Source organism: Cryptomeria japonica, chromosome 1 (assembly GCF_030272615.1).
Source record: "Cryptomeria japonica chromosome 1, Sugi_1.0, whole genome shotgun sequence".
Lineage (NCBI taxonomy): Eukaryota > Viridiplantae > Streptophyta > Pinopsida > Cupressales > Cupressaceae > Cryptomeria > Cryptomeria japonica.
The window spans coordinates 109,465,808-109,487,286 of NC_081405.1; the positions used below are offsets into that span (position 1 = coordinate 109,465,808).

The window sequence follows — 21,479 nt, forward strand, 5'->3', positions numbered from 1 at the left end:
GTCGTCTTCTACCTTTTCCAAGTTTCGTTTGAAAGTATCAGAAACTTGGTTCAATTGTTCTTCAATAGTTTTCAACTTGGCCATCATTTGGAAAACCTCCTTCAAGACTTGTGCAGATAGATTATAAAGTTGATCAACCCAAGATTCCAGTGCTTGTACCTATTGAGCAACTCTCTCAACTCCCTGGATTGATTCTCGTGCCTCGGAAGAACTTGTAGGATTAGTCACTTCACCAGTTGGTTTTGTGATTTTACGAACAGCTGCAACAAGTTGTCGGTTGTCCTCTTCTAGCTTATCTTTCTTAGCTAGAAGCCCGACTAACTCGCAATTTGATCTTGGTGCCAGAAGATGATGCACCTTCCTTATTGTCAATCTAAATCTCAGACTTACGTCCAAGAGGCCCCGTAGAATCATCTTCTTTCCCAACCTTGATTTTGATGAGTCTAACACCATTACCTTTGAGCCACGTATTGGTGTTAGCCAAGATAGGCTGAAATCTTTCAAGAATGGATGTGCATTCTTTATGCGACCATTGGATTAAAGGAAGTGGAGCTTCCTCAACCCTTCGTGAAATATATTTAGGATCAAGTACATACCCATCACCAATCATCCCTTGTGGAATATCCACCAAGTTCAAATAAATAACCTTCTCAACAGTAAGCCTGCAGTAATCCATTTTCAGATATTCCATTTTTGTATGGAGATCTACCCAAATATCCTCAATACGAGAAGGACTTTATGATTTTGATCTACCAAAATCAGCTTTGGACTTAAACCTTTAGAGTTTAATTTCCTGCATCTCAGCCTCCATAGCTTTGGCTTTGACAGAAGCGACAGGAGAATACCGGCCAATTTTCAATGGGTTTGTTGTAGAAATCCCCATTCCAACCTTATGTCTGACAGACTGATGAGCGTGCACAACCATGATCTGTCTTTCCAACTCCATAAGTATCATCTTATCAGTCGGGTATCTAGGGAGCATGTATGGAAGCCCACTATAGCATCTGACTCTCATATAGGTAAAGGTCGAGAATTGAAGAAACAAGCACCCATACTCATTTACTCTTTCCCATGCCCCATCTGACACCCTTCTGTTCTTTAGAGTTTTGTCAAACTGGCACATGAAGTAACTGAAGAATGCATCTTGAACTCTTCTAAAATGCAATCTACTAGGTCTCAAAGGCAGTTGATCATAGTATTCCCATACAGGTATAACCGAGCGGTCACCCTTGGTAGAAAGACCAGCGAAATGTCTGAGTGACACTGCCAAATACACTAAGTATGAATTCATATAGAAAGTCGTGGTGGAAGGGACTGCTGCAAGTTGTTCGCACAAGGCATCGTTGATGATCTCTCCCATGATATATGATGGGACTTACTTATGAACATGACGAACTGGTACATCCAGGGCTCAAAAACATTAGAATGTTCAAGACCCATCAACCTACTGAGGAGAGTTATGATGTCTCCAATCTCCCACTTGAAGTCACAGCGGTACAACTTAGCCCATCTTGAGAAAGCGGCTCGTGGCTCATGAATCCACCTGTTAATATGACGTTTGCAATCCTTTTCCCTTTTGACATACTACTCAGCTGCACTATCTTTGGAAATTTCCATATAAACAGGTGTTGGTGGTATTCTGAAGACTTTCTCAATTGTATCTGCATCAAGGCGGATTATTGCTTCACCATGATCATTTTTAATGGTTCTCGTCTCCTTGTCAAAGCGATGGGCGCAAGCGAGAACAAATTCAGGTTCTAGGGCAGCCACTGGAAAAGAAGATGTGTGATGGATATGGCTGTCCAATAGCTACTGCATATTTCTATCCTGCGAATCCTCTACCCTCTTGACAAATTTTGACATGTCCACATGCCCTATTTCTGTATCTTTTATGCGATCCAAAGGAGAGGAAAATTGAGAAGGAGAAATCTCATTTTGGTACTTGTCATATTTGTACTTCATCTTCTTTGGAATTGGAGATGATGGCAAATCTGACATTGAAGGACAGCCTGGTATACTACGATGAAGACTTAAAAGTGTTAAAACAACGTCATAATCAGCTGAAACTAACATTTTTCCTTCTTAAAATGGGAAGAACTCCAACCCTTGCATTTCACGTTTTTGTGAGAGAAAGAGGGGAAATAAATGGGAAATGCTAGGAATCTTGACTTTGACCAATTTCGGATCTTGGGTAAAATTTTACAAGTATACAAATTTGGGAAGAATGCACATGCAATCGGATTTTTTAAAACCCGAATGCAAGTATAATTGTAAAATGGAAAATGGAGAAATGAGTGAAAAATGAGAATTAGACTTGCGGGAAATGACTTGAACGGAAAGTACGGATATAGGCGATATGGATGGATAAAAATGGAAAGATTTTGGGAATGACATTTTCATGAAAATGGGAAGAACTTTGAACATGTACTCTGGTTCTCAAAACCCGATTTTGGAAGGATGGGTATTTTTTATCTTTGCAACTTGGAATCTCAACAAAAGATGGCTAAATTTTTTTAACTGTAAGGGAAGAACAATGATTTTCATCCAACTTGTAATCGAGATTTAAAATCCTGAATACAAGTAAAGAGGGAAAATGGGGAAGAACAATGCAATTCAAAAATTGCTTTTCAAAGGGGAAAATCTCTCTCACAAAACCGATTTTTGGGGCAAAATCAACATATATACAAATCTACATCTAGAAAGGAAAAATAAGAAAACAAGAAAACAAGAAAATGAAACAAGAAAACAAGAAAATGAAACAAGAAAAGGAAAGAAAACATACCTTGTTTCAATCTGAAAATGCCTCTTCAAAAGATGATTAGTCTTTTAAAGAAGAAAGGATAGCTCTTAAATAGATATTAACCGCAATCCGAAACCCTAGCCACGTTTTTACTAAAAAGCCATAAGCATAAAAACGTGGCACCAAATGCAAATAAAATGGCCCAAGAAGGGGTGAAATCTCCTTCAAACTTTAACGCCTAAGCACAGCAAGCCAAAACGACTTAGGAGGTCGGAGATCCGTGGCAACTTGGGAGAGAAAATCGTGGTTTTGGTAAAAACATGTTTGCTTATTCAACACCAAAAAACCAGCAATCATACACCTCAAATGGCGTGATATGTGTTTGCAAATGCAAGAGAATAGGGAAGAATACCAAACGCCTTCTATCTCCCAAAAATTCTCCACAAAAAATGCTTCAAATTTCCAATAAAATCGCCTTCCTTTGGCTGGTCAGGTTTTTGGAAAAGGAATGCAAGTTTAATTTTACATGCAATAGAGAAAATCGGGTTTTATTTCCAATATAGCAAATTTTAATTGTCACTTTATCCTCAACAAGGCAAAATCGGGTTTTAGAAATGAAATTACAAGTTTAAAATTCCCCAATTTGCACTTTATGGAGAAAATCAGGTTTTTTGGGCAAAATAGCAAGTTTGAAATGTCACTTTATTTCATTTCTAGGAAAAATCGGGTTTTGGAGAGAGATGTGCAAGTTACAAATTACTTGTAAAGGGAAAATAAAATCCATACAACAAGTTTTAATAACTTGCACATATGTAATAGGGGTTTAAAATCCCCATTACAAGCAAAAGACATTAAAATATAGGTTTTAGAAAAGAATTACAAGTTATTTATGAACATGTAATTTAAAATTAACTTGTAACTTATCCAAAAATCCCTATCATAACTTAAAAAGTCAAAAGGCATCAAGGGGGAAATAAAAGGTAAGTTACAAGTTCTTTTTTCAATAAAGTGCACTTGTAATTAGCCAAAAATTTCCCTACAAAGACCAAAACAATATAAATCATAAAAACTTGCAATTCAAGGAAAATTTCCCATCTACAGTCAGGAAGAAAAAACCCGAAATTGAAGGAAAGACATAGCGAACGAACCCAGAATGTGACGAAATTTGAAACATGGTTTGAGGATGGACTGAGGATTAAGCCAGTCCAAGGATTAGGCGAAATTCTACCTCGGGAAGCGTGCCATAGAGTAAAATTTTCATTTTTTGACAAAAATTTAATGTAATGGTCCTTCATTTTTTAAAACAAAAATGAGGACAACAATATCTACTCCAATTTGCTGCACCAATGCTCAAATTCGCTACTATTGCTAATTGAAATCGCTGCCCTGATTTTAAAATTCACTATTTGGAGGAGTGAATTGCTTTAAAATGATAATCAAATGAGTGCATCGACTTAGCCTTTATATGCACTTGAGGTAAACGATGTGTCTTCTTGGCTCTCAGGCCTACCTCGTAAGGCTTTAAATGCAATTACTATTATCTCCTAAAGCTGACTTGATTGCCACTGAACAGGACTCAAACCCTGATGCCAAAATGTATTTACTCAAGTTGTTGGGCTTAGGAATTAGGAAATTCGCTCCAAAGATGGAGCAAAGGAAGTGATTTTCACTCCCATTATGGAGCAAAGGAAGTGATTTTCACTCCCATTATGGAGCAAAGGAAGTGATTTTCACTCCTAAGAAGGAGCAAAGGAAGTCAAGTTCAAATCATGCTCTTAGCCCTTATTTCATCAATTTGTCTCTCTTTTATTAATCATGCCTCAAGGTTTCTCATCCTCCTAGCATGAAAATGCTTCAAATAATCTCCAAAGTAGCCTTAGAAGCCATTTCGCTCTCATCAAAGAGCAGAGGAAGGCAAAGTCACTCCAATTGAAGAGCAAAGGAAGTGAATTTCTCTCCAATCAGGGAGCAATGGAAGAGAAATTCGCTCCGAGATGAGGGCAATGGAAATCACATCAAACTCGGCCCACTTAGCTTGATTTTATCAATCTGCCCTCTTCTCATCAACTTATCTCTTATGATTTTTCTATCCTTGCATGTGAGTGTGTCAAATTATCATCAAGGAATTCTTTAGAAGCAACTTCACTCTCATGAAAGAGCAAAGGAAGGGAAATTCGCTCCAAATGAGGAGCAATGGAAGTAGATTTTGCTCATAAAGGGGAGCAAAGGAAATAGTCTCAAATTAGGCACTTACTCTCTTTCATTGACTTAGATGCATCAAATTACCTTCATGTAAGACCTTAGAAGCAACTTCGCTCTCATGAAAGAGCAAACGAAGGGAAATTCGCTCCAAATGAGGAGCAATGGAAATAGATTTCGCTCCTAAACGGGAGCAAAGGAAATCACTTCAAGTTCGCCATCTCCATCCTTTCCTTTATCAAAATCATGATGCATTTATCTCTTTCAATGATCAAAATAATGTTAAATGCACTAGACTCGTTCATCACCTTCAAATATGCAAATGAAGTCCAAATCGCTCCAAGGTGAGGACAAAGGAAGTGAAAGTTGCTCTTGAGAGGGAGCAAAGGAAGTCAATTTCGCTCCTGAGAGGGAGCAAAGGAAATGATCCCTATACTTAGCCAAATTCGAGATTGTTGACTCAGGAGTTCATTCATTACTCAAACTAAGACATCATATGATGACCAAAAGGAATTTTAGATGTCATAGGAGACTTGGAGAGGAAATTCACTCTGAGAAGGAGCAAAGGAAGCAAAATTCGCTCCAAGAATGGGTCAAAGGAAGTGGATTTCGCTCCTAGGAAGGAGCAAAGGAATTTTTCATATACTTAGCCAAATTTTGCTCCTGCAACTTTCCTCTCAATGAAGTACGATCAAACCACTTGGATAACGAAGGAGACCTTGCACGGTTGACTAGACTCGATCTAAGAGACTCCTTCATCAAACTTCCTGCCCAAATTGACACCTTGTTGGCATTTGGTGTTCCAGTGATGCTCCGATGAAAATTGATGGTGCCTGATGCTTGTAGATTCTTAGGAGTTGTCATTGATGGCAACTCAGTCTACTGACCTGATCCGGTATGAATTTTTGGCTAACTGGATGTCTTGAATATGGTAATTTTGGATTAAGTCTATCAGTGCGGCTCAATATATAGTTTTATGATTTCCAATGAAACAGTTTTGATTTCGGTGATCAGTGATTAATTGGTTGGGTATATGAAGCAGATCATCACGACAATCCACCCTCCGGTATTGATTCCTACGCTAGTTTGAAGGTCTGGTATCCGGAAGAACAGTAAAACAGAGTACTCTTCATTTTTGATGGTGTATCGTGTGACCGGATTCTTTAAGTTGTTTTCGGTGATTGGAAATGTGTTTGGAATGATATGTGAGACCTATAGGAAGCGTGTGATCATGTATTTTGGGTCCGATAAATGGTTCAGCAACAAATCTACGACGACTTGCAACCACACGTTTCACATTTTGATAAATTCATGAAGCCGACTTGTGAGAGATTAATTTTGAGTGTCCAGATATATAAGATCGTTTGTGATAACGGATCAAGTGTCAATATAATTTGTGTGGTGTTTTTGGAGGGATTGAGTGCAGTTTCACGTGCGCACTCAAAATTGTGTTGATCCGGTAGAGCAGAATAGACCTGAACAGAGAAGTTTATTAGAACAGTGCAACGGATCATTTTGTGCCTAATCGGAACTGATATTTGGCATAGTCAGATGCTATTTTCCAATTCTTTACTTAATGTAATCAATTTGTTATCTCTTGTAAGGCAGTGAGCCTTCCTCCAGGGTTGTAGCCCTGTTTTTGTAACTTGAGTAGTGAACTCTAGGCAGTGTGCCTAAATGCAAGTGCATTCACCTTATGTAATATTGTTTTCCTATTGGCCATAGTGGAATAATATTGTGGGTTCAAATCCCACCATGGTTTTTCCGATTTGGGTTTCCACATTAAAGAAATCTTGGTGTTATGGTTGCATGGTTACTGGTTCTATGTTTTTGCACTTTGCTTTCTTTGTTGTTCATCTGGTGGTTAAAGAATCAGATTAACGAATTCAAAATTTGCAAAACACTGATGCACCCTCCCCCCTCTCAGTGTTCATTGATTCCAACACTTGTTTGACACTTCATCTCCATCTCACATATTGCTTCTATGAGGTCAAAGGAAATGATTACCAATGGTATTGAAGAGCATAGGAAGTCCTTTCGTTCCTCTAAGAGGGCAAAGGAAATTGCTTGATAAGTTCACTCCTAACCAAGAGAAAAGGATGTTGCTCCAAAACCAAGGCAAAGGAAGTGCATCAAAGAAGTTAGGCAATGGAAATCTTCTTGTACTTAGCCAGATTTTGCCTATGGTCTTCACTTTTCAAACCTCCTTCACTTACCTCGTTTAAATTGACATCACTTGACATATTTCCAACCTAAGGACGGAGAAATGACTCTACCACTATCTAGCCACCTGAGAAAGTGCACTTCTTCAAACGAAGGCTAATAGCAAGAGACTACTAGTATGCTAAAAGGCGGGGAAAAAGTGGGGATCCCCATTTGCAATGAGGTGATGTGTGAAAACGTCACAACACCGCATAAGCCTTTGAGGTGCTTTATTTATAGTGAGACCCACATAGCTATAAACTACTCACAGAACCCAAAGAGAACATTGGTGACCTGGGAAGAAGAAGGAAAAGAACCCTTGATAGAAGTTGAAGCAAAAAAGGATGAGAATTTGATGTTGAATAGAACCTTGATAACTAGAGACAAAGAAGCCCTCATTGCTAATTAGAGAAGAAATAGCGTGTTTCAAACATAATGCAAGTACAAAGATAAAGTGTGCAAGATGATTGTCGAGCAGGACCACTGATAACTTGATAAGAACATAACTGGTCCAAATTTACAACTTGTTTTGTATACCTAAACTGAATCCATATTAAGCTTTTTGGTTGAAAAAGGATCATACTGTGCTTGTGAATCAATGATGCCTAGTTAACATTGAAACCGTTTTGTAAGAAAACAAGGTGTTCTTTGACGAAGTGCCAATGGATGCTTGCCACTTGTTATTAGGTGGGGTTGGCTATATTATAGAAATGTGATTCACGGGGATAGAGAAAACACCTATGAGATACAGCAAGATGATAAAACTCGATATGTTGAAACGTTTTATAGAAGGTAAAACTAAACAACAACTTTGTTGAGCATAGAAGAGGACTTCCAACAGATTCTCCACTTAAATTGATAGGCATTGACACTCATTGTTCAGCTGTTCACATGATCAAGATTCGGGTTCGGGCATTCATAATGGTCATCCCCTCCTTCTAGTGCCAATTATATTGAGCACGAAGGAGGGTAGAAAAAAGGCTCTGGATAACTGCTTCGAATACGACTTGATAACTACCACTATTCGCAGCTTGATAATCATCAACCCTCCTAGCGCCAATTTTTTGATCTTAAATTCTTCCATGCACTTAAATCTTCATATCACCTCCATCTTTGTAGAATAATCCTTGTGTAACCCTCTCCTTTGTTGCTTGTGAAGTTATTTCCTCTTAATTTGCACCTCCATTCCTTTCAATATGTTGATCTTTCCTAGCCATCCATCCTTGCTTCAAAGCCTAAAAAGAAAACAATTTGAGTCAAAAAGAATGAAATAAATTTCAACTTTATACATTCTTAATTTAAAATGAGGAAAGAAAATAAGACTTCAATTTTGATCACATTTGTCTTCGATTTGCATTAAGTCTAATCCTACAAGTTAGCCTATTTTTAATTATTAAATTTGCCCTCAAGAGCTGATGAAATTCACAACCACATTACGGAATTCAATTTAAGTTTGCTGCTCCAAATCGCTTGGGATTGGAATGCTTTTGATGTTAAATGAGGAATTTGATTTTAATTTTATAGAGTCCTCATAGTGAATTCACATTCACTCCTAATCTAGCCGTGTAGCCGACCTAGGGCCCATTAATCACACATTTTACCAATTAAGTTCTTTTTACTTCCCTAGCAACTAGAGCCGACTCAAGCGACATTCCCTCTTCTAGGAAAGAACTGGGGTGTTCAAAGGACAATTTTGAGTGCATTTCAAGAATGCAAGTTATCTAGCCAAAAACCATTCTATGACCACAATCCTCCATTCACATTCAAATCTCATTAGGATCAAGTCTACTTTACGACTTGTTTCGATCTGATTGATGGATCTTCTTTCCAATTTGCCCTATCTTTGCTGCAATTTGCATCCATTGCTATACTTATCCCTCTTTATGCTCATGAATTCGCTTTGGTTCTGGCCTTAGGGTTAGCTACGAATGTAATTGCATTTGAATGCATATTTGAATGAAAAGATTTGACAATGTTTTATAGGATCTCAGTGATTGAAATTAACCCTTCTCAATTTGACTGACCTAGGCATTAAGTCATTCATTTAAATTTCTCCTTAGGCCAGTCAACTTAGGTCTTAGCTTTAGACGGTTTAATTTTGTTTAATACACCATGCTTGGTAAATACTCCAGCCGACCCCACTCTAACTTGTTGACCAAACGTGCTCAACTCCAAAAAGTCATATATTTTTTGAGACTCAAGGATTAATTTTGCATCCCATAGAAAAGTTGTGCATTTCATCAACTCATGGACAAATTTGAGAGGTCATCCAAAAGTCGTGGATTTTAGAGAGTGATAGACAAAATGAAGGCACCCTCAAAAAATCGTGGATTTTACCAAGGCATGGATAAATTTCTCCTCATCCACAAAAGTCGAGGATTTTTAACACTCATGGATTTTTACTTTACTTAATCCTCAATATGAAAATATCGTCTATTTGGAGGAGTATGAATAGGTTCACTCTTCACCCTCTTGGCATGGATAATTTCTTGGAAAATTTGACTATCATTAACATCAAAAAAAAATCATGTCTTTTTGTCAAGTTGTAGACGAATTGTACTTTCCATCAAGTCGTGGATTTCTTCGAGTCAAGGATAAAATGGAGGCATGAACCAAAGTCGTGGATTTCTTGAAGTCGTGGACAAAAAGTTGATCATAGAAAAATCGTGGATTTTTGCCCAACATGGATAAATTGATCATCACCAAACTCACTCACTCATCCACCCAACTAGTCAATTAAGTCAAGAAAATCGTGAAATTAGGCAAGTTGTTGATGAAATCTTTTGGTCAAGTAGGGAAAATCATGGATTTTCCTTTGTCGCGGATTTTCCTTGGTCGCAGATTTTGTCAGTGCATGTAGAAATAATCATTCATCCACAAAGGTTGTGGATCTTGAGAGCTTGAGGAAAAATCCTCCTTTCATCAACTTTTGCATGGAGAAGTAATCATTCCTCTTTCCATCTTCACTTTTCCTCCATTTTCATGACTCACTCTTAGACTTTTCCTTGAAATTCCTAACTTCAAATCTGGAATTTTCATCCCTTCAACTTCATTTCATGAAACCCTCAAGGAAAAAATACGCTTGATATCTCTCTTCACTCTTGACAATGACCTCAACTAGGCTTGGATGTCTATCCTTTAAATCTTCTCTCAAGATCATCCAACATCAACTCAAAGAATTCCTTATGAAATGGACAACTCTTCCTCAACCACATCAAGGATTGATCAAATCTCTCTTCTGGATTGACAAAACACTACAACCTGATAAACAAGATATCACCCCTCCTTAAGAGATGGGGGACAAAAAGCACCACCAACCTAATCAAACTATGCACAATATCTAGCTAGCGAAAAGTAGGGGTCCCCATTTGCAATGGGGCGATGTGTGAAAACGTCACAACATGATGCTACATCAAATTTAAATGTGCTTTTTGCATTGTGGGCAAATAAACTAAAACTATCAACTATTTTGTATGAACAAAGAACAAAAAAAATAGATATTTACAACCCTTCAACTTAAAAAATTGGCATTTTAACCCCTTATTATACATAAAAATTATAAAAAATATATTTAGAACTCGAAAATAAAAAAAGAGAGAAATCTTTAAAAGATTATTGAAAACTTGAAAATAATTAAAGAGTGACTCACCTTTGATGGTTAAATCTACTTCTCCCCCTATTGGTGTAGGTTTCTCTCCTATACACTTCACTTTTGAAGAAAAGCGAAGCAACCTTAAAAACTTAAAAATGGCAACTGGAAGGGGGGAAATAATGTTTTGGTCCTTTGTGTTTGCGAATGAAATAAAACAACTCACACACCCTCATTTAGGGTGAAATTGTGCTTTTTAACAAATTGTTATAACAGCTGTCAAAAATTGTTTTGACAAATGTCAAAGAGTTGTTCTTTTCAAGTTTTTGGCCCAAGCAACACAAGTCCCCCTAAGTTTGCCTAAGGTCCTACTTGGGAACCAAAGTTCCTAGGAAGAACTCTAGACAAACCTAGTGACCTACCCAAACCATACAAGTATAGGGGGTCTCGAGGGAGCCTAGTAATATAAATCTCAACAATTCGATATAAGAAATGTATAGAATAAATGCTATGAAGTTGCACTTTTTGAAAATACGAAAATATAATGATTACAAGTCACTCTCCAAAAATAGAAAGATTCTCTTGAAGAATAAGGAGTCAATTCACTCTACAAAAAAACATTGCATACCCAAGTAAGCTTAAGCTAAATCATGATATAAAAAATGTATCCCAAAAATACTACTATATTAGATATCCATGTACAAGATGAATCCTCTCCTACCAGAAGACGAGCGAACATAGAGAGGAAGGAATAAGTATCCACTTTAAAGAACAACCTCATGGACCCTCATAGAAAATACAAGCTAGGATGAAAAATCACACTCCAAAAATACATGGATTCATCTAAGCGAATAAAGTGAGGCCTCTCTCCAAAAAAAGAAGTGCAATCAAAATAAAGCAAGCTTAACTTAAGATGTAGTATAACTACAAAAGCTTTTGATATTAGATGACTATAAACTAAAGGTTCTTTAATGTTTTGGAATATCTGAAGATGATGCTTTTGCATTTGATAAGTGTCAAGCCACAAAGCTAAGTTAGTCAAATTAAACAATACACAACCTGAAACAATGAAACCTTAAGGTGTTCTTGGACAAGAAAGTTTAGAACTTTGTGCTCTGCATCTGGATGTTATCTGATATCATATGAACATTTGGTGCAGCAATTTGACCAAACTTTCACTCACCTGGATTGTTTGCCATAACGCACCAACATCTACAGCCTTGAAACTCTGCTTTGATGCAAAGACAACATCAAATGCTACGGATGCACTCATAAAGGGAAAAACCTGAATAAATAGAAAAGAATAAGCAACCCAGATAACAAATCAGAGAGACGAAACAGCATAATGTACCGAGATTGCATACCCTTTCAACAGTCTCATAGCTAATGCTATAACCAGTAGATGCTTTTGCAAATTTTTCGTCCCCATTGATCCAAAACCTATTTTAGCATTCAAGTTTCCAATAAGTAGCACGCATAACATAAACACAATAAAACAGGTTTCTTGGAAGCTATCTTGTTGTACTGTTGCAAGGGATAATGCACCATCATCTTAAAAGTTAAGACAAAATACCTTTGACAAATAATGTCCAAGTAATTAAGCTCAATAAAATGCTCTTTGGGCTTACTTTTAATATTCTTCAATTTCCAGAGCTGATGATGAATGAACAAAAAATACAACATTTTAGTTATTTTTTACAATATTCCATCACATAATTCTCCTTAACAAGTGGTACATTAATATAGCATAGAAACTTAAGCTTTTAGCATCATAACCTACCTAGTGGCAGATTAAAACTAACAAGATATAATGCAGAACCAAGTATGTGTGTGTGCAAGGATATTGAATTCTGGAAGCTTTGTAGGATGCTTACCAGCATATCCAGCAGATTAAGGAGTTTCTTATTTGCAGTTTTGACATTGTATTCGAGGGAGCGTATGATTTCCTTTTTAGGAATGTGATTCCCACTGCAAACAGTAGAGTAGAGTTCACAAAGATCCCTTATCTTGCTATCAAGGACATTAAGTTCTTGCTTCATTATTATTACTTTTTCACATGAATCCTGCAAAGGAAGTAAGCAAGTCATGTTAGTTTTGAAGAAAACAGAAATAGGAATATTGTAACTGATGTGTTTAATCACTAAAGAGAAGAAAGATTACACAGTGGAATGTTTTAATTTTTGTAATAAAAAAATAGATGTGAACTCAAATTAACAGACAGATTCAACTACACAGCATTCCAGACAATTCATTGTTTTTCAATTAATTTTGTGCTCTTTCTATTGAAATGGAGGAAAGTCAAAAAACCCTTCCAAACTGTTTTACGTAAGACGGCTTCCCATGAATTTTTCTGGGGATCTAATATATTCAATAAGAGATATACACTGAAGTTGTTTGTGCTTGCCAAGAACTCCTAACATTTCTTCAACAAACCTTCTGCCATGCAAGTATTTCACTGATACATCCATGTCAGAGCTGTTTGTATAGCAAGAATTTTCAAAACTACTTAAACCCACCATTAAACAGAAAGTATAGCACCAACATGAGTCTTTATTCGATAGTATAAATAAAAGATGCATACATATATTATGTGACTATCTTGGGGTGTTTACAGCATTGAATTGAACCCCTATTTACAGCTTTGTATTTTTGCTAATGCATATTTAAATACAAAAAGACACCACTACTTTTCTGGCATTATGCTTGACTAGAGGTATCTATCTGGCACTATTCTAGACCAGAAGGATCTATTTTCGCACTAAGGATGTTAATTGTTTTTGTCAATTTTTTAAGGCCAAAAATATAGTTCCAAAATAGTCATGTTAGACAATAAAATATTATGCAATAGTATAGAAAAAGAGAGCAAATCTCTTTTTATTAGAAACAACGATGGGCTTGAAAACGTCATGAATGAAAAAAAAAGTCCTTTACATAAAACAATAACAATACCAGATTCTCCTTTTGAACTTCGTTCAATTTCCCCTCATAATCTGCCTTCTTACTTGCAAATGATTTAATCTGTTAAATATGCCAAAAGAGTGGTATAATTTCAATTAGAAAAGCAAAAAATAATAACTAGAAATTCAGTTTAGGAATAAAATATAGATACTTGTTAATCTTGTAACAAACAAACTAAGCAATATTAAGCCACATGAAATTTTACGCACAACACAGGTTAATTGAAGATGTATACTGAAGCAAAGCATCTACTTTAACATTCTCCTCCACCGTTCAGTTAGTTGAGATGTTGTTCAGTCATTATATGACCTTTATTGTACAATTATCAAAGCTGCATGGATACGGATACATATACAAATACAGATGCGGATATGGCCATTTTTTAAGACCCCCAATATGGATACGGCTAGATACGTCATTCATAAAAAACACATACACATATATTTAACACAATTTTCTCAGTTATTTGAGGAAATTTTCTTTACTTCAATAGCAATATAGACACATGATTGCTACATAAATAATTAAAAGTAGAGTGGCATTGGAAGATAACCCAAAAAATGGGTCACAAAAATAGAAAAACATTCCATTTTTTCTTTCTCATTTGTTGTAAGTTTTGTTTAAAAATGCTTGAATGAAGTTTTTTAAATTGAATTTAGGAAGATTTATGTCAAATTTTAAAAAAAAAAATCACATAGTATCCATCATGGTTGAAAATCAAGGTTTTTTGGTCACGCGTGGGGGTACAATATTTGACATGTATCCAGGTTGTATTGGGTACGAGAACAGATATGAGAATACACATACCCAGGGTGGGACAAAGGAGTTTCCAGCTACTATGACAATTATTAGTATTGTGTTCAACAGTTATGTTTTTTACCAGTCCTTAACTAACAGAAGTCAGTTGTTTTCTATTTCAACTTTGAAAGGGTTTGATTAGCTTCAAAACTCTAGCTATTGAAGAGTTAGAGAAGTTCGAGCTTTTTCGAGTCCCTCTTAGAGGGCATTTAGGATGAGAAGAGTTTTAACATCTCAAGGAAGACTCAAAAAAGCAAAGGTTGAATGTCATATGGCTAAATTTTGCAATTTGTCTACTGCTATGGCTATTATGGCATTTTCTACTTACTGATGTAATAAATGTATAACCTTGATGTCTATGTTTTGTAGTATTTTATGTTTTGATGTCTCCTCACATCTGTCTTTGCTTGCTATCATCTTGGTGGCTTGAACATCTTTCACCACTTCTTCAACTTCCTTGGACACAAGGTCATCTTCAATTGTTTCTTCATCTTCGTTGGATACAAGGTAGGCAAAGCTATCACTCATTGTAACACATTGTTCATCAAGTTGATCCACACTATCATCTGGCCACTCTTCCAATAATGCTTCATGAGGTCGGAGTTAATGATGAATCATGCCTCTTGCATCAATTTTCTTGTCTTGGAACAATGTCGGAATTGACTCCTCCTGTGCTTCTTCTATGAGATCTTTCAGCGCCCCTTCGAATAGCTTGGTGGTGATGATATCTTTCAGCGCCGCCTCAACTTGTTCTTCATACTTAGGCTTGCTTGTGATAACTTGCAATTCTTTGCACAAAATCTCTATATGATTGTATTCTTCTTCAAGGATGCTACTTGAAGCTTCTTGCATTTCATTCTCAATGATCTCCTTTTTTAGCGGGAGTGAAAATTCATCAAGGAATTCCTCCTTTTGCTAAGGATGTGAATCATTTTCTTCCTTGATTGTCGGATTGACACCTTGATCATTATCTGTCACTGCTTTTGTTTCAATCAGCTCACTTACAATATCTTCTTGTGATTCCTCTTCTTGAGAAGAAGAAGTAGCGTCCTCCTCTTTGAGTGCAACGCATAGAGAACTATCTACTGCAATACATTGATCATTATGTGAATTGTGTCATCGACTTGCAACTGGCTTCATTCATTGTTGGATGATGTAGCAATGTCATGTTCTTCTGTTCTTCTAAATTCAGCTTAAAGTTACTCACTCCAATATCTGTTCATGATACAGTCTTCCTTGGACAAGTCTGGCAATCCAAACTGAAATCTGACTTGATTGATAGCTATTTCGCACATTGAGAAAGTAAACTTGGAGTGGGGTGCATTGTGAATTCTACACCATGTTGGTAGCAATATTTTTTCTAAGCGTTGTTTACCTTTGATAGCAAGCCGAATTTTTATCATCCCTAAGAATCTTGAAAGATGATCATTACTCATTGGGACACTCAAATTGCCTTCTTCTACCTTTGGCTTGGGGACATCCCAAAAGAAGTTATTTCCTTGTGTTGTTGATTCAATCCTTGACAGTAATGTCAAGCAATGCATTTCATCGTGTTCCTTCGTTTCATGGATTCTACATTGTCCTAGCCATAGATGACACACTCGCCGAGTTTTTGGACCTAGCGAGTAGTAATGACTTCTACTCGCCAGGAAAACTCGCCGAGTTTTTGGCAAGTTTTTGCCAGAAACTCGGCGAGTTTTAAACAAAAACTCGCCCGCGTTAGCTTGATAGCCGAAAACGGCAAAAAATACAGTCATTTTTTGTTTTTCGGTATGGTTTTGGGCTAAGAAGGGGGAAACTCACTTGGCAGGGCTTGCAAGGTGATTTGGAGTGATTATTGGGTGATTATTGGGTGATTCCAAGTGGATTTGAAGGGGATTTGAAGGGAAAATTAGATTCCCAAGTAAGTTTTTTAATTTTTTTTCTATGCTTTTTTAAAACAATTTGTTTATTTTTTGTTGCATTTAGATTGATTAAAAATGATTCCTAGGTAGTCTAAATTATTTCTAAGTTATTTACACAAGTTTTGTTGAATTTTCACAATTTTTTTGAAGAATCTACTTTTTTTTTAAAAATTCAAACCCTGTTTTTTTTAAAAAAAACTTCGAATGATGTCTAAATTCATTTAAACTAATGTAGATAGTTTGCTTAGTGCTAAATTGTTTAACTAAAATGTTAATTTTTTTTTTTCACTTTGTATGTGTAGGTTAAGTAAGCATTAATCATGGCAAGGGAGCAATGGCCACTAGATCCATGCCCATCTAGATATATAGGCACCCGTCCTAGAGGTACTAGAGATGGGGCATGGAGGTATGCCTATGAGGGACCCGATCCTGGGTCAATTAAATGCATAAAGTGTGAGAGAATACTTCATGGAGGCATCAACCGCCTCAAATACCACCTTGTAGGAATAGATAGGCATGATGCTAGAGCATGCCCTAGGACCAATGAAGAAATAAAAAGATAAATGAATGCCCTACTTGCAGCTGGGGAAGAGAAGAAATTGCAAAGGGAGAGGGCAAAGCTAGCCATGAGATCAGCCATAGCTGAATCTCAAGGTGTTTCTATTGACCTTAAAGAGGAAGAATAAGCACTTGAGGGCATAGTGGGCTCTCGGCGTGGCCCACGTATCCGCAAACCCACCATGACCTCGCCCATTGCTTATGCTTCCTCTAGTACAGTACCTGGCACTGTTCCACATCCATCACAACGATCAAGGTCGATAGGTGATTATTTTGTGCCTAGGTACACACCTGGAGCACAACCATCATTAGAGGCCACTGGATGGAATAAGGAGGTACATGAGAAAACTGACACTGCAGTTGTTGATTTTTGGTACTTCAACAACATTGCAATCAATGTGGTGGAGAATGCTTATTGGCTGAATTTGGTGACTGCTATGACAGTTTCAGGAAAGGGGTACAAGGCCCCTTCTCGCAGGGATTTGAGTGGGAGGTTAGTAAATTACTACATAGTCCACTTGATTTCATTTTTAATTATTTTTTAGATTTCTTCTTTATTAAATCAAAATTGTGTACTAAGACCTAATTTCACTTTGCACTTACAGGTTGCTCACAAATGCAGTTGCTAGGGCAAGAGAAGTGATGGAGGATCAAAAAATTGAATGGCCAAATTATGGCTGCACCATTCTTTCTGATGGGTGGACAGATGGCAAGAACCGCACCATCATCAATTTTTTGGTCGCTTGCAAGGACAATGTAGTGTTCTTGAAATCTGTTGATGCCTCCAACAAGGTGAAAAATGTAGAAACATTGGCTGGAATGTTGGAGCATGTCATCATGGAGGTGGGGGTAGAGAATGTGGTGCAAATCATCACAGATAATGTAGCAGCATATGTGTCAGCAGGTAGAATCCTTTTTAATTATCACCTTTAGGCATTAGCAATATTCTCATTTGTTGTGGGATTTGTTTTACTTGGTTGTATATTTCTTAAGAATAAATTCTTCTTTTGCAGGAAGAATCCTCCAAGAGAGGCACCCCACTCTTTTTTGGACACCTTGTGTAGCACATGTCCTTGACCTTCTTTTGGAGGACATAGGAAAACTTGAGTGGGTGACTCCAGTTGTGGAAGATACAAGGAGGATCACCAAATATATTTACAATCACCCTTGGGTCCTAAATTTGATGAGACAACACACGCAAGGGAAAGATTTGGTGAGAGCTGGTGTCACAAGGTTTGCAACGATTTTCTTGACGTTGCAAAGCATTCTTGCTACATTGACTTATTTGAAACAAATGTTTGTGAGTGGAGAATGGCTTAACTCACCTTATTCAAAGAAGCCTGAAGGAGAGGCTGTCGCATGCATAGTCTTCGACAGCCAATTTGCACAAAGGGCTGCAGAGATTGTGAAGGTTGTTACTAACTTACTTCAAAACTTTAATTTTTAAATTTTAGTTATTCTTGATTCAAGTCTCTCATTTCTAATTTGTAACTTCATTATTTAAATTTTGATCTTTTTGTAATTTGTATTTTTCAATTGTAGCTGTCAGAGCCTTTGGTTCGAGTTCTTCGCTTGGTGGATGGGGATAAAACCCCAATGGGATAACCTTTATGAGGCCATGGATAGGGCCAAGGAGTCTATCAAAAATTACAAGGGGGATAGGCTCAAATTTGATCCCATTTGGGAAATTGTTGATAGGAGGTGGAACAATCAGCTCCACCAACCCATTCATGCAGCAGGGTACTTCCTCAACCCTCGTTTTAGGTTCGGGGGTTCTTACTCAGATCCGAATGGAGAAGTCATGGAGGGCCTCAGTACATGCATTGAGAGGATGGTACCTGATGTTGAGGAGAGAGACCTCGTTGTGAGTGAGCTCCAAAATGATGAGGGAGGAAGGGGTAAGCTATTCTCTTCAGAATTGGCTAGGAGAGGAAGAACCACTCAAACCCTAGGTATAACATTTGCCATTTGGATTTTGGGATCTAAACACTAAAATGATTGATAAATTATGTTTTCTCTTTTCTCTTTGCTTTCTAACTTTTCCATTTTATTTATTTTGCAGATGCTTGGTGGCAAAATTGGGGTGGAAACACCCCACATGTCAAAAACTTTGCCCTCAGAGTCTTATGTCAGCCTTGCAGTTCATCCAATTGTGAGCGCAATTGGAGCTTGTTTGAAGCAATCCGCATGAAGAAGAGGAGCAAGTTTGCGCAGAAACGGCTCAATGACCTTGTCTACGTGCAATATAATCTTCGTTTGCGCATAAAGAAGGTAGAGGAACTAGAAGGTGGTCCAATTGACTTAGATGATATAGATCCTTACAGTGATTGGACATCACAGGAGCAGCCTCCATTGTTTTCCGACACTGACATCACTGATTTGGAGAGGCAGGCTATGGAGGAGGGGGGTGGATTTGGTTTCAGGCTGGATGACATTGAGGAGGATGAGGATGAGGATTCATTGCCAGTGCCAGAGGCAGGTGGAGACATAGCTTCATCCAGGATGGAGGATGAGTCTCAATCAACCATACCGAACGGGGAGGCACAGTCACGCCCAGTCCCACAGCAGACTTATACGACTAGATAGTCTAGACCCTCTAGTTCTACCTCTCCCCATGTTTTTGCTAGAGCTGGGAAGAGGAAGTTGTATTTGTAATTTGTAATGATGTATTTACTTTTGTTTTTACAAAAACTATTTAGTAATTTACTATTTTGCTTCCAGGCTTCTAGCCATCAGCATTCCTCATGAGGATGCGATTTTGTAGACACTTTGCATTTAAATATATCTAGAATCAGCTTGTTTCTTTTGTGTTATCATTTATTGACTCATTGGATGCATCTTCTCATTAAATTTTGCAAAAAAAATGCATTTTTTACTATGTTTAAGCATATTTTTAAGTTGTCGAGTTTTTCGCCGAGTTTTGCCGAGTTTTTCCCGAGTTTTCGCTGAGTTTTTTTCCCAGGGGCTTGGCGAGTCGAGCTGAGTCGCGAGTAGTTCAACTATGGTCCTAGCAATGCAAACTCAGACAAACAGTGTGGATGAAGCTACGCATTCAATCTCCACCAAATTTGAAGGATATCAACTTCATACTCATCTTGGCGATATTGCTGCTGCATTGAGAAATCTTTTCTTTTTTTAATTTTCTGATTTTTTTTTTTTGGAAGTTTTTGGTTTTTCACTTTTTTGGGATTTTCTAGAATAAGAGAAATCTTGCAAATGTCAAATTTAGCTTGAAATCTCAACTGGTTCCAACTACGTGAAGTGCTTCATTCTTTGGCAAGCCCAATTGATAGTCCAGCATTCTTTCTTTCCACTGAATTCACTTGTTCAAGAGTTTGCTTTCAAATATTCACTTATCAGGCCCTCCTTCTAGCGCCAATTTTGTTCAGTGCAGAGGAGGGTGAAAAAATGCCTTAAGATTACTCCTCACAAATATGAATTGGAATGATATGGAGTTTAGCTGCTCCCGTTTGTGCCCTCCTTCTAGCACCAATTTTGTTGATGGTGTTTTAACACACTATGCAACACAGAATAAAATACTAAGTATTCTATCCTCTCTTGAACAAAGACTCCCAAATGCTAAGCTTCGTGATCAAGTGGGACAACTCCAAGGTTCTCGAATGTCATCTCTTGACATGCTCTTGGATAGACTCAATTGTATATGATGTGATATTGTTGGAATCACAAGGTGAACTTGCGTTGAATGCCTGAATGCTTGAATGACGTTGGAGCGTAAAATTAATTTGATTTAAAAAAGAAAAAAGGATAAGGGTTTAGAAGGCTATTCTAACTCTAAGAATGTAAGCGCAAAGGACAATTTTTTGTGGAATTCAACTAAATTTTGCTTCAACATGTAGCGAACATCTCCACAAGGCTAGTGCAATTTTCTAAGGATAGCTTTATGATTTTCAAATCACCACCACAAGCATAAACACCATCAAGTCGATGCATATCAATGAAGGAATGATAATTGAAGTTAAGCTTTAGCTAAATGATTCCAGTTTACTACGCAAGGGTCTTTACCATCGGAAAGGTGTTAGTAGTATGGACATACAAATTTCATTATTCATCATACACAAAGCCTTCCATTCATCTAAATAGCATGAAAATTAAACGAGAAGCAGAGACCATGCACATTGTTGAATCAACATATAGAATTCACCATATCTTCAATGAAGTTTGCATGCCTTTTACAACAATGTTTTGGCAACAATCTTTGCCTTCTCTTCCTACTCTAATTGCTAACTCATTGATCAACTATCTATTCTCTATTCACTATTCTTGAACTACAACTATTAACGGTTAACTTTTACAAATAAAGAAATGGAGCCTTATATAGTGCTCTCATTACAATTCAGTGGCTTAGATCAATTTGAGATCAATGGCCAAGATTGAAAGATAGAAAATCTAATTAGGGTTTGTTACACCCATTGCAAAGCATTTAATGCTTGACCAATGATACAATTACAATTAATGGGAGACATGTCCTTTGAAAATTCAACCAATAGATAACAACGATAGCTACATCGAA

General features: G+C 37.2%; 1 protein-coding gene across 3 annotated transcripts in view; it reads right to left on the reverse strand.

Annotated features, from left to right (window-relative positions):
- The window catches only part of LOC131026849 (uncharacterized), a 108,872-nt gene that overhangs the window by 67,927 nt on the left and 19,466 nt on the right, over positions 1 to 21,479 (reverse strand). For 2 of the 3 annotated variants that reach the window (XM_057956853.2, XM_057956855.2), the window contains exons 9-13: positions 13,680 to 13,748; positions 12,605 to 12,793; positions 12,304 to 12,383; positions 12,095 to 12,170; positions 11,914 to 12,015 (exon numbers count right to left, since the gene is read on the reverse strand). In XM_057956853.2, coding sequence (XP_057812836.2) covers positions 11,914 to 12,015; positions 12,095 to 12,170; positions 12,304 to 12,383; positions 12,605 to 12,793; positions 13,680 to 13,748 — 516 coding nt within the window. The remainder of the gene's footprint in view (positions 1 to 11,913; positions 12,016 to 12,094; positions 12,171 to 12,303; positions 12,384 to 12,604; positions 12,794 to 13,679; positions 13,749 to 21,479) is intronic. The other variant, XM_057956854.2, reaches the window with a different exon arrangement.